The sequence below is a fragment of the Sorex araneus genome, chromosome 1 (assembly GCF_027595985.1).
Source record: "Sorex araneus isolate mSorAra2 chromosome 1, mSorAra2.pri, whole genome shotgun sequence".
NCBI lineage: Eukaryota > Metazoa > Chordata > Mammalia > Eulipotyphla > Soricidae > Sorex > Sorex araneus.
The window spans coordinates 353,469,541-353,481,814 of record NC_073302.1 but is presented as its reverse complement, the minus strand read 5'-3'; the positions used below and the strand labels follow the sequence as shown (position 1 = coordinate 353,481,814).

Here is a 12,274-nt window from a genome sequence, read left to right as displayed (position 1 = left end):
CTGACTCAGCACTCAGGGCTCCTGCCAGTGCCCAGGGAGCCATGGGGGGTGCTGGGGCTGAAACCCAGGTTGGCCATATGCAAGGCTCATGCCCCGCCCACCATACTGTCTCTCCGGTCCCTAAAATTATAATGTTAATATTAAACTTTATTATATGTCGAAAAATAACCTGAAATGTTTATTCCTTCACTTTAAACTAGCATTTCGTTGGGGGTGCTCTTGCCGTTGGCCTTGCATGCCACGTACAGCCATGCAGCATCTTGCCGTGGGACCTGGGTGTGGGCTGAGCTCCTGGCCTGCGCGTTCTCGGTGCAGTTCCTCCAGTGTTCGCTGGCCTCTGAGAACCCTTTCTCTGTTGCAGGATGCAGGCTGGCTGGTGGGAGTGAAGGAGTCAGACTGGCTTCAGTACCGAGATCTTGCCACCTACAAAGGCCTCTTTCCAGAGAACTTCACCCGGCGCCTGGATTAAGCACCCGAGTGTTGCCAGAGTAGCCTGCTTACTGGTTTCTTCACCCTGCGTGGAACTGGAAGTGCTCACTTTTGCTAAGACACTCTCGGTGATGGACAGAGTGATGCCGTGGCAACGCTCGTCACGGCACATCCGTGGGGCATGTGTGCAAAAACTCTAAGAGACAAAAGTGAAGAAAGCAAAGTTCCTCACTGATTCTCATGTTATTGATCAAAGGTTCGTTTGTGCTTTGTCCGAGCAGTGGACACTCGTGTACTTGATGCCCTCCCGCCAGTTCCAAGGTCGCTTTCTCCGAACCAGAACCTTAATCCTCTGCACCAAGTGTCTGGTATTGAGTGGCCGCCCTGCAGATGTGATGAACTACCCTGTAGTGTGAGATTATTTTACTCCCCAGCACAGGTGTGAGCACGTGAGCGCTCTCTTCCTTCTCTCTCTCTCTCTCTCTCTCTCTCTCTCTCTCTCTCTCTCTCTCTCAAGTTTACTGTGTTTAAAGGTAAATTTGCTGCAAAGGTTTTCAACGTTCTTTCAAACACAATTTTCTCTCTCTCTCTCTCTAGACAGTCACACTATTTCCCATCACACCTGGGTTTATGTGTATGTGCCGAACTGCATACACATAGCTGCTCCCTTTCCTTTTTGTGGTAGCTCTTTGCCTCTCAGTGTCATTGGTACATGCATTGCTCTTACTCTGTCTGGCATTACAGTTGCAGGTTTGCCTTAGGGCAAAACCAACCATCTGATTGCCAAAACAGTCAACAGTATCTGTGTTTGTAACGTGCATTTTTTCAGGATGCGGTGACACATAGCATGTCTGAGCTGCCCCCTGCCCCTTGGAGAAAGCAGAGCCCGTTATCTGCAAGTCTGGCCGCTGTAGGCAACTTAGAACGGGCAGCTAAGAAATCTTAACTGCTGCCATCCTGAGATTGGCCTGAGATGATGTGGCTTCTAAATCCACCCCAAAAGAACACTTAAAAAAAAATCCTATTTATTTCCACCTCTTTATATTTATGCAACTCATCTTCACAGATCGTCCTCCAATGAATAGCTGCTGTATGCTGTATCCACAGGTCATCTGTAACGATCACGTTTTCAGTGCTGTGTCATCCAATAAACCCTTGGTGATCTCCAGCAACTGCCCAGTTCCTTTTCGAGAGTCCTTTGTTTGGGAATGATTGCTTCAGTTGTACGGCTGAAACAGTTGATGTCGGAGCTGTTATCTGTGCAGAAATGTGCTTGTGCCGCTGGGCTGTGCTGCCCTGTCCACACCTTGCCCCAGTCCCTTCATCCCCTCGTTGCTGGTCCCTCGGGACCCCTGCCACCCAGCGGTCACTAGGCACAGATAGCCTCTCAGCATGCTGGCGGGGCCGCCCCATCTGTGTTTCACCAAAGCTGATCAAAATTTCTTCTCACGCCAGCCTCATTTTAGCCACTTTTCTTTTTGACGTGTGTATGTTCCTAGCACATAAAGTAAATAGACCAGATGGAAAGGGAGAAAGAAAACCAATTCAGCGAGCTGCTGTTTAGAGAATTCTTAAAATCCAACATCTCTGTGTGATTTGGACTCTTCTCTAATAGAATCCTTGTCCCCTAAGCTGATCACGAACAAGCCTTCTTAGACTTCTGGTGCCTGGTTTGGATTCTACAGGGTTAGTGACTTTGATGTTTAAGTTTTAATAGGAAAATGGTTTCCTGACCCAAGTTTGCCGGGGGCTAATTTACAAGGAAGCTGGACTCTCACCGTGACTAGTTTTGTGCAAGAAAATAGCATATCAATGCATGACTGCTAATTCAGTGCATAAAAAAACACAGCAGTGTAAGATGTATACTAGGAAGCCACTCCTGACAGCAGAGACACAAGAGATTGAAACCTGAGACTGGAAAATGAGTTGTTACAATAGAGTGCACCCAGTATTCACAGGGTCATCCCTCACCATCTGCATTCCTCTCACACTCCTCCCCGTGGTGGCCCTTGAAGTGTCCAGTTAGGCAGGACAGAGTTCCTAGGTAGAGTTAGGCCACGCCTGTAACAAGGTCTTCTGAAATGTTATTTCCGTGAACTACTTCGCCTTGGTCTGTGGTGTTTGGACTCCTTTTTGTAACACCAAGTAAAAGTAACCTGGTGTTTTGTTGCAGGAGTTTTCATGATCCAAGATTCCCCACATCACTGAAAATTAAGATGAGGGGGTGAGGGATGGGACAGTGGTATTCTCCAGAAATATCTCTGGGTCTGAAATGGACATTCTGTTGCAGTGGGTCTCCTAAGAAAGTGAGTAGATTCAGGGACTCTCAGACAGTTCTCTAGACTTCGCCTTCTCCTATAGTCAAATCCATGCTCTCAGACCATCAGCTCATCGCAGCACACCACCTCACTGTGTACTGGCAGACTTGTAACGGGAATTACAATGAGACTTTAGCAGGGGAAGCCTTACCTGAGACTTGTTATTGTGTCTAAAGTTCTTACAGACTCAGTGGCACTAGCTCAAAGGGCCTTTCAGATATGAATCGGACAGAGCAGGTTGTGTTTCGTACTCAGCATTTGTAGCCCTCATTGCTGCTGATACCATGGGTAGACTCATTTAATCCCCAGCGATCGGGTGAAATTGCCAAGCAGTGCCCTCTGAGGTTCTGGCTTCCCAGGAACGTCTCGGTTTAGCTAGGGCCCTTGAGGTGGGACAGTCTCCGTGCTCGCTGCCGTCTGACTCTTCCCCCAAGGACAAGCACTTCTGCATGAAGTTGGGGCAGCTTTGGGGACAGTGCATCTGTACATAATGTCACAGTCTTCATAAAAAGCGAGACAAGTGCAGAATGTCCTCATAAATAAACCTATAACCAGGTCATGGTAAAATTCTCAAGACCCCATGGCCCATTTTGATGAACCACCAACAAAAATGACTTTGGAAACTGAAAGAGCTACAAGAAATTAATGAGTTTAAAGAAGACGGTGTTTTGTTGCACACATATCACACGGTTGAACATCTCAGGGCCTTGGGAATGAACTGATTTCCCCCTCCTAGGGCCTCAGTTCTTTCCAGAGGAGCCCAGCTGCCTTCTGCCTTTCATTTGGAACCCAGCTGAAAACCTCGTAGCTTTGTGAGTCAGATCTTGGAGATGAGTTGATCTTATGCGATGTGGCAACTGTCTTTCCTGCATATGTATAACTTGTTTTAAGACTGAAATACTATCAGACATTTGGTCATGCGTTAGGCAGATGATGACTAATAGTTTGTTGACCCACTTAGAAAATCAAGAGCCTTTTGGTCTGTGCATCCTTGAGCCCCTACCAACTATAGAGCTACTTTATGGTTATCCTGTGCAGCACCGGGTAAAGAACACCCTGACCACTGGTTACAGCCTGACCATAGCACCACTCAAGGCACACCCTAAGTTTGAGAAACTGTTCATGAAAGCAAAAAGCAATATGATGACATGGGACTAATAGCCTGTTCCAAGGGGTTTGAAAGTCATTGTTCATGGCAGCAGATACTGCCTTTTCTAGGCTCAGCGGTCTGTGTTGAAATGGAGACCCAGCAGCTTGATGCTATTATAAATTTACCTAAATCTACTCTTGCTTTCCTAAAACCCAGTGGATTCCCAGCCCCCATGATCTCAGGTTTAGTGCTCAGTTTGTCTTGTACATTGGGTCACTCCTATGCTTATTCCCCTCTGAACTTTACCAGGTGACTGTGCCCTCAGCCCCTGAGAAATGCTTCCTGATCCTGTGTAACACAGATACCCACGCAGAGGAGAGCACGTTGCTCACTCCCTGTCACGTGGCAGATCACCCTCCTTAGTCAATAACTATTAAACTCTGTATCCTAGTGCCCTGTTCTCCAAAGTCCTACTGTGACCAGCGAATGATAGACATGGCATTTAGAAATGCCACCAAATTTCTCCAAATTCTCAGTTTTCCAACCTCTCTGACTCCTCCTTTTCTGTGAACCTTACTAATTTTCTTCTCTCTGGTACTCGGTTCTGGAGTGGGCGTGGGGACAGGCGGTATTATATTCTCTCCCTCACACTGTGCCCCACTCTTGGTCCTTGGAGTTTTTGACGACTCCTTACAAACACCCCCACCCCCCCCAGTTCCTTTATCCACCCAGCAGTTGGCAGGTTCTTGCTGCGTCAGTCCCTACACCTCGGGACCTTGTGTTCTGAGACTTCACTCAGGCATTTCTCTGCCAAGTGTGCCCTGGAGGGGCTGCTCCTTGGAGCCCCGAGCTTGCACACCTGGTGCTCCACTTTCCAGGTCATAAACGTCCTTTGTTTCTTCTGTTCCTACAGGGAGCCTTGCGTGGGAGCCTGCCACCAGTCCCAGGAGTGTCCCCATCCCGATCAAGACAGACCTTGATTCTTGTCTTCCTGAGCTCCCTCGTTCCCTTCTTAGTTTCCCTCCTTCACAGATTCCATAGTTGTTTCTTTTTTAGAGGTTTCATTGAGTACTTTTATTTTATTTTATTTTTTTAAATTTTTTATTAGCGAATCACTGTGAGGTACAGTTACAGACTTACAAACTTTCGTGCTTACGTTTCAGTCATACAATGGTTGAGTGCCCATCTCTCCACCAGTGCCCATTCTCCTCCACCAATGATCCCAGCATCCCTCCCACCACCCCCACCCCTTCCTCCCCCCACCCCACCCCACCTCTGTGGCAGGGCATTTCGACAAGGTGCAAATAGAATAATTTGTGGAGAGCAAAAGGGAATGTCCACAAATTATTTTATTTGCACCTTGTCAAACTGTTACTGCTCCTGTCCTTGTCTGCCCCCCCACACCAACATGCCACTAACATACACATCTCCACACCCCCCCACACCAACATGCCCACTAACATACACATCTCCACACCCCACACACAGACCCCAAAACACACACACACACACACACACACATACATACACAAATAGTCATTCTCATGTGCCATATGGAATCCCTGCGTGTTTGGCTTTCAGAGCCAAAACATCTTCACCAGTGCTTGCCTACAGCTGTCAGATGCTCTTCATGTCCTCCCCTGCCCCTCACCGCTCATCTACACTCTCCCCACCTCCTCTTGCTCTAGACTCTCTTGTGGCTCAAGCATAGCTCAAATACTACCTTTGTCATTTCATCCTTCTGCCCACACCGAAATCCCTCTCAGTGGGTTTAGTCTGAAAGTCCCTCTCAGTGGGTTTAGTTGAAAGTGATTCCACATCCCATCCCACACCATTTCTCCCACCGACCAGTCTCTGTTAGCGTCTCTGTATTCTGCATCTACTCCCAGGCCTTCTAGCCACATGAGTGAATGAACAGGGACGGAGTGACGAACAGTTCAGGGTGTCGAGAAACTTCATTCCGTGATCAGCATGGAATGAAATCTACAGTAGTATAAAAAGAAAATATTGAATGCTTTTGTGTAGTTGGAAGACAAAAAGTTGTTTGAAACAACACTTCCAAAAAGTACCAAGAAGTATTTAGTTAAAGAGAGTCTGAGGGGCTGGAGTGATAGCACAGCGGGTAGGGCGTTTGCCTTGCACGCGGCCAACCCGGGTTCGAATCCCAGCATCCCATATGGTCCCCTGAGCACTGCCAGGGGTAATTCCTGAGTGCAGAGCCAGGAGTAACCCCTGTGCATCGCCAGGTGTGACCCAAAAAGCAAAAAAAAAAAAAAAAAAAAAGAGAGTCTGACTATAAAATCAGGAATTCCTGTTCAATGGTAGATTGTTTAAACCAAAATAATAAATAAATGATAGGTTTTTTTCCTGAGGATATCTAAAGTGACCAAAGGAATAATTAGACTATACAAATTCAGTTAAGTAAAAAACTAATTGCTAAAAAGCTAAGTTCATATAATTTAATCATTAAGTCTAAAATGCCATTGTGTTACTGCTAATGGCAAATAAATTAGTAAGTCACCTCTCTGCATACTTACTGTTTACCAGCCCTCTCTCACTTTTTCTGCATGTGTAAATTCATACACTTTGCACAAAACTCTGAGCTAGTTGCTGTTTCCTTTTTGCAGATGAGGATGCTCTCAGCCAATTGGTGGCAGGACTGGGAATAAATCATATACACTGACTCTAAGGTCGCTTTTACCCTCTGTTTTCTCACTACAAAAATGTGGAATAGATACGCATTTTTCATGGACACCAGGTTTGAAAAGACAGGTTTAGGTGCCTAATAACCAACCATGAGATCCTGGTGGGAAAGTTGGTTGGTGCCGACAGAAGTGTGAGATCACATCACCTGGACAGCCTGGTGTGGAACCGTATTTGCAGTCCTTGTGACCAGCAGCAGTCCCAAAGGTGCAGATGCAGTGCAGTGGAGGTTTCCTGTGAGGTGTCCGACTCGGCTTTACTGGCCCTGACCAGTACAGGCTGCCTTTGAGGTGCCCATCACTGAGGGCAGATGAGTACAATGCTGGGACTGCAAGCAATGATCAGCAGAGGAGCAGCAGATGGTCCATGCAAAGGTAGAAATGCAGTATTCCCCACTCAGTTTTTAAAGGTTCAGAGGCTCGGAGGACATATATCAGTGCATTACTGTGAGTGTCTGTGGGGATACTGGAATAGAAAGTGAAGGAGGGGAGAGAATGAAATGAGCAACAAATACATGAAATCACTGGGCTGGAGAGACAGTGTGATAGATAAGACACTCGCCTAGCATGTGCCCAGCCCAAGTTCCAGCCCCAATACTCCATAAGGTCCCAAGTCCCTCGGGAGGGATCTCTGAGTTCAGAGCTCAGAGTAAGCCCTAAGCACTGCAGGGTGTGGCCCTAAAATAAATAAAGTCATATAACTGGCACAGATTCATGACAGTATGCCATGCACTAAGTATGACAAAAAAAAAAGAGAGAGAGAAATGGGGCAAGAGATAGTACAGAGGTTGAGGGACTTCCCTTGCATGGAGCCAACCCTGGTTCATTCCCTGGTATTGCCAGGAGTGACAGCCAGGTTCTGTCCTCAGCACTCCATAGTTCCACCAGGAGTCTCTCTGAGTTTAGAACTAGGAGTAAGCCCTGAGCATTGCCAGGTTAGAACCAATCAACCGCCCTGCCCCGCTGTCCAAGAAGTCGAGAGCTGGTTGTGAGAGTACAGTGTGGCGGGGGAGGGGCTTGCTTTGCAAATGAACAGCCCTGGTGGCTCCCAGGCACCCGAGCATCTCCAGAAGTGATCCCTGAGCACAGAGCTAGCAGTGCACCCTGGGGAAAACCGGGTATGGCCACATTCCACCAACCTCCATATGAAAACTAAGTTTTCAAAAATAAAGTCCCATAAGAAATCAGAAAACTCTCAGAGACACCCACAGGGGTACTTACTTCAGGATAACCCACTTTTTTCTTTTGGGGGGCCCTGAGATATAATTTTTGGCTGCCTATATAAAACTGTCAATGCTAAGTGATGGTTTTGACTTGTAAGTTTAGATCCAGGTCATTTAGACCCCCAGGGACAAATCCAGGGGATTTGTCATCAACTTCAGTGGTCATGGAAAACATGACTCATGACACTCTCCTTCAGGGGTCATCTTTGTAGGCTCACTGCCAGGGCTGGCCTCGCTGTGCTGGTGGGAGCAGGGCTGGTCTCCCACCGCATGCGTTATTCTTCTCCAAGACAAGGGAGGCAGCCTCCAAGGCAGTGGCCTCCCCAGAGAAGCGCATTGGATACAAACACCAACACCAGCCTCAAGGCGCTTGGGGGAGGGAGCTCAGGAATGAGAACTTCACTTTGTGTCAAGATATTTCTCAAACGCTACTCCACGAAATAAAAGAGGACAGGAGAAAATGAAAACATATCCCCTGTCATGGATAGGGAGAATTAACATTGTCAAAATGGCAATACTCCCCAAAGCATTGTACAAATTCAATGTGATCTCTATAAGGATACCCATGAAATTCTTCAAAGAAATGGACCAAACACTCCTGAAAAATTCATATGGAACAACAAATGCCCATGAATAAACGCCCATGAATAAAGCAGCTCTTGGGGAAAAGATGATGGGAGTCATCACCCTCCCCAATCTTAAACTCTACTACAAAGTAGTGACAATTAAAACAGCATGGTACTGGAACAAAGGCAGAACCACAGACCAATGGAACAGGATGGAATATCCCTACACACAACCCCAAATGTTTGAACATCTAATCTTTGATAAGGGAGCAAGAAATGTGAAGTGGAACAAGGAAAGCCTCTTTAACAAATGGTGCTGGCACAACTGGACAGCCACATGGGCTTAGACCTCGACCTAACACCATGCACAAAAGTCAGATCTAAATGGATTAAAGACCTCAACATCAGACCACAGACCATAAGGTACATTTAAGACAAGGTCGGCAAAACCCTCCACGATATTGAAGCTAAAGGTATCTTCAAGGATGACACGTAACTGACCAACCAAACAGAAACAGAGACAAACAAGTGGGACTATATTAAACTAAGAAGCTCCTATACCGCAAAAGGTACAATGACCAGAATACAAAGACAATCTACAGAATGGGAAAGGACATTCACCCAATACCCATCTGATGAGGGGTTGATATCAAGGATATACAAAGGCACTGGTTGAACTCTACAAGAAAAAGACATTCAACCCCATCAGAAAATGGGGTGAGGTCATAAGGTACATTGAAGACAAGGTCGGCAAAACCCTCCACGATATTGAAGATAAAGGTATCTTAAAAGGTGACACAGAACTAAGCAATCTAGTAAAAACAGAGATCAACAAATGGGACTACATTAAACTAAAAAGCTTCTGCACCGCAAAAGATACAGTGACCAGAATCCAAAGACTATCCACAGAATGGGAAAGGATATTTACACAATACCCATCAGATAAGGGGTTGATATCAATGGTATATAAAGCATTGGTTGAACTCTACAAGAAGAAAACATCCAACCCCATCAAAAAATGGGGCGAAGAAATGAACAGAAACTTTACCAAGGAAGAAATACGAATGGCCAAAAGGCACATGAAAAAGTGCTCTACATCACTAATCATCAGAGAGATGCAGATCAAAACAACCACGAGATACCACCTCACACCACAGAGACTAGCACACATCCAAAAGAACAAAAGCAACCGCTGTTGGAGAGGATGTGGGGAGAAAGGGACCCTTCTACACTGCTGGTGGGAATGCCAACTGGTTCTGCCCTTCTGGAAAACAATATGGACGACTCTCAAAAAATTAGAGGTTGAGCTTCCATTTGACCCAGCAATACCACTGCTGGGAATATATCCCAGAGAGGCAAAAAAGTATAATCGAAACAACATCTGCACATGTATGTTCATCGCAGCACTATTTACAATAGCCAGAATCTGGAAAAAACCCGAATGCCCTAGAACGGATGACTGGTTGAGGAAACTTTGGTACATCTATACAATGGAATACTATGCAGCTGTCAGAAAAAAGGAGGTCATGAATTTTGTATTTAAGTGGATGGGCATGAAAAGTTTCATGCTGAGTGAAATGAGTCAGAAAGAGAGAGACAGACATAGAAAGATTGCACTCATCTAGGGTATATAGAATAACAGAGTGGGAGACTAACACCCAAGAATTGTAGAAATAAGTACTAGGAGGTTGACTCCATGGCTTGGAGGCTGGCCTCACATTCTGGGGAAAGGGCAACTCAGAGAAGGGATCACCAACTATAATGTAGTCGAAGGCCATGTGGGGGAAGGGAGTTGCGGGCTGAATGAGGGCTAGAGACTGAGCACAGCGGCCACTCAACACCTTTATTGCAAACCACAACAGCTAATTAGAGAGAGAGAACAGAAGGGAATGCCCTGCCACAGTGGCAGGGCGGGGTGGGGGGAGATGGGATCGGGGAGGGTGGGAGGGATGCTGGGTTTACTGGTGGTGGAGAATGGGCACTGGTGAAGGGATGGGTTCCCGAACTTTGTATGAGGGAAGCATAAGCACAAAAATGTATAAATCTGTAAATGTGTCCTCATGGTGATTCACGAATTAAAAATAAATTAATTAATTAAAAAAAACTTCTGTCTCAATAAAAAAATTATCTGACTTCTGTCAGGGTGATTTATACAGTCTTGAATTAAAATTTTAAAAAGTCAAAAAAAAAAAGAAAATGGGGTGAGGAAATGAACAGAAACTTTCTCAATGAAGAAATGCGAATGGCCAAAATGCACATGAAAAAATGCTCTTTATCCCTAATCAGGGAGATGCAGATCAAAACAACTATGAGATACCACCTCACACCACAGAGACTGGCCCACATACAAAAGAACAAAAGCAACTGGTGTTGGCGTGGTTGTGAGAAAGGAACTTTCGTTTACTGCTGGTGGGAATGCTGACTGTTTCAGCCCTTTTGGAAAACAATATGGACATTTCTCAAAAAATTAGAAATTGAGCTCCCATTTGACCCAGCAATACAACTTCTGGGAATATATCCCGGAGAAGCAAAAAAGCATAGTAGAAATGACATCTGCACTTGTATGTTCATCAAAGCACTGTTTACAATAGCCAGAATCTGGAAAAAACCTGAGTGCCTGAGAACAGATGACTGGTTAAAGAAACTTTGGCACATCTACATAATGGAATACTATGCAGCTGTTAGAAAAGGTGAAGTCATGACCTTTGCATATAAGTGGATCAACATGGAAAGTATCATGCTAAGTGAAATCAGTCAGAAAGAGAGAGAAAGACATAGAAGTATTGCATTCATCTGTGGAATATAAAATAACAGAATGGGAGACTAACACCCAAGAATAGTAGAGATAAGTACCAGGAGGTTTGCTCCACAGCTTGGAAGCTGGCCTCACATGCTGGGGGGAAAGGCAGCTCAGATAGAGAAGGGAACACCATGTAAAGTGTGGTTGGAGGACCCACTCGGGATAGGAAATGCATGCTGAAAGTAGACTATAGATTAAACACCTTGGCCACTCAATACCTCTATTGCAAACCACAACACCCAAAAGGAGAGAGAGAACAAAAGGGAATGCCCTGCCACAGAGGCGGGATGGGATGGGGGGGTGGAGTAGAGGGGGTGGGAGGGATACTGGAATCATCAGTGGTGAAGAATGGGTACTGATGGAGGGATGGGTACTCCAGGTACTTGAGCATTGTATGACTGAAACACAAGCACGAAAATATGTAAACCTGTACCTGTACCCTCATGGTGATTCACTAATAAAAATAATAAATTTTTAAAAATAAAATAATAAAAATTAAAAAAAAATTTAAGATATTTTTCAAGCCATCATCACCCACCACGTTCTTCAGGAAGGACGCATTAAGTATGCTATTGTTAATCTCCACGATTCAAGAGACAGTGAAACACACAAACGTTTTAGTTACCAGCAAAGTGGACCTACTGTGGGAGTGGTTCAGACAGAAGACAGAGTCAGACCCTCCCAGAAATTCTTTGTGCCTGTTTGTATTTATCAAGAGGGTTTCTCGTTCCTGCAACTCTGCAGTCCCGCATGGCTCCCCCTCGGATGCCAGGGCACACAGCACGCTTCACAGCTCAGTCTGGCATTTTTCTAAGGTGGAATTTTAAGCTTCCTGCTGACCCCAATAAGTCTGGTGGGGGAAGGCCCTCCTGGAGAGGTCAGTCTGGGTGTCAGAACTACTGACTGTGCACAACCTTAAAAGTTCATGTTTTGTTTGTTGTTAATCAAGGGAGCTAATTGTAGTAAAATTCTCCTGGAGTAGGCTCATGAGGAAGCAAGCAATATACATAACTTTTATACATACATTACATAACTACATTGAAATAAAAACATGCTCATCATTGTTCATTCTGTCTCACGTTACAATATCTGGAGCATTAGAACTGAAATTATTCAAAATTACTAGAACTGAAAGAGAGCAGTTCT

The 12,274-nt window shown here is 45.4% G+C and overlaps 1 protein-coding gene across 5 annotated transcripts in view; it reads left to right on the top strand.

The window, feature by feature from the left end:
* The window catches only part of AMPH (amphiphysin), a 241,854-nt gene extending 240,257 nt beyond the window's left edge, over positions 1–1,597 (top strand). For all 5 annotated transcript variants that reach the window (XM_055147158.1, XM_055147157.1, XM_055147155.1 and 2 more), the window contains one exon: positions 362–1,597. In XM_055147158.1, the coding sequence (XP_055003133.1) occupies positions 362–469 (108 nt within the window). In that variant the 3' untranslated portion in view covers positions 470–1,597. The remainder of the gene's footprint in view (positions 1–361) is intronic.
* Positions 1,598–12,274: the final 10,677 nt, after the last annotated feature.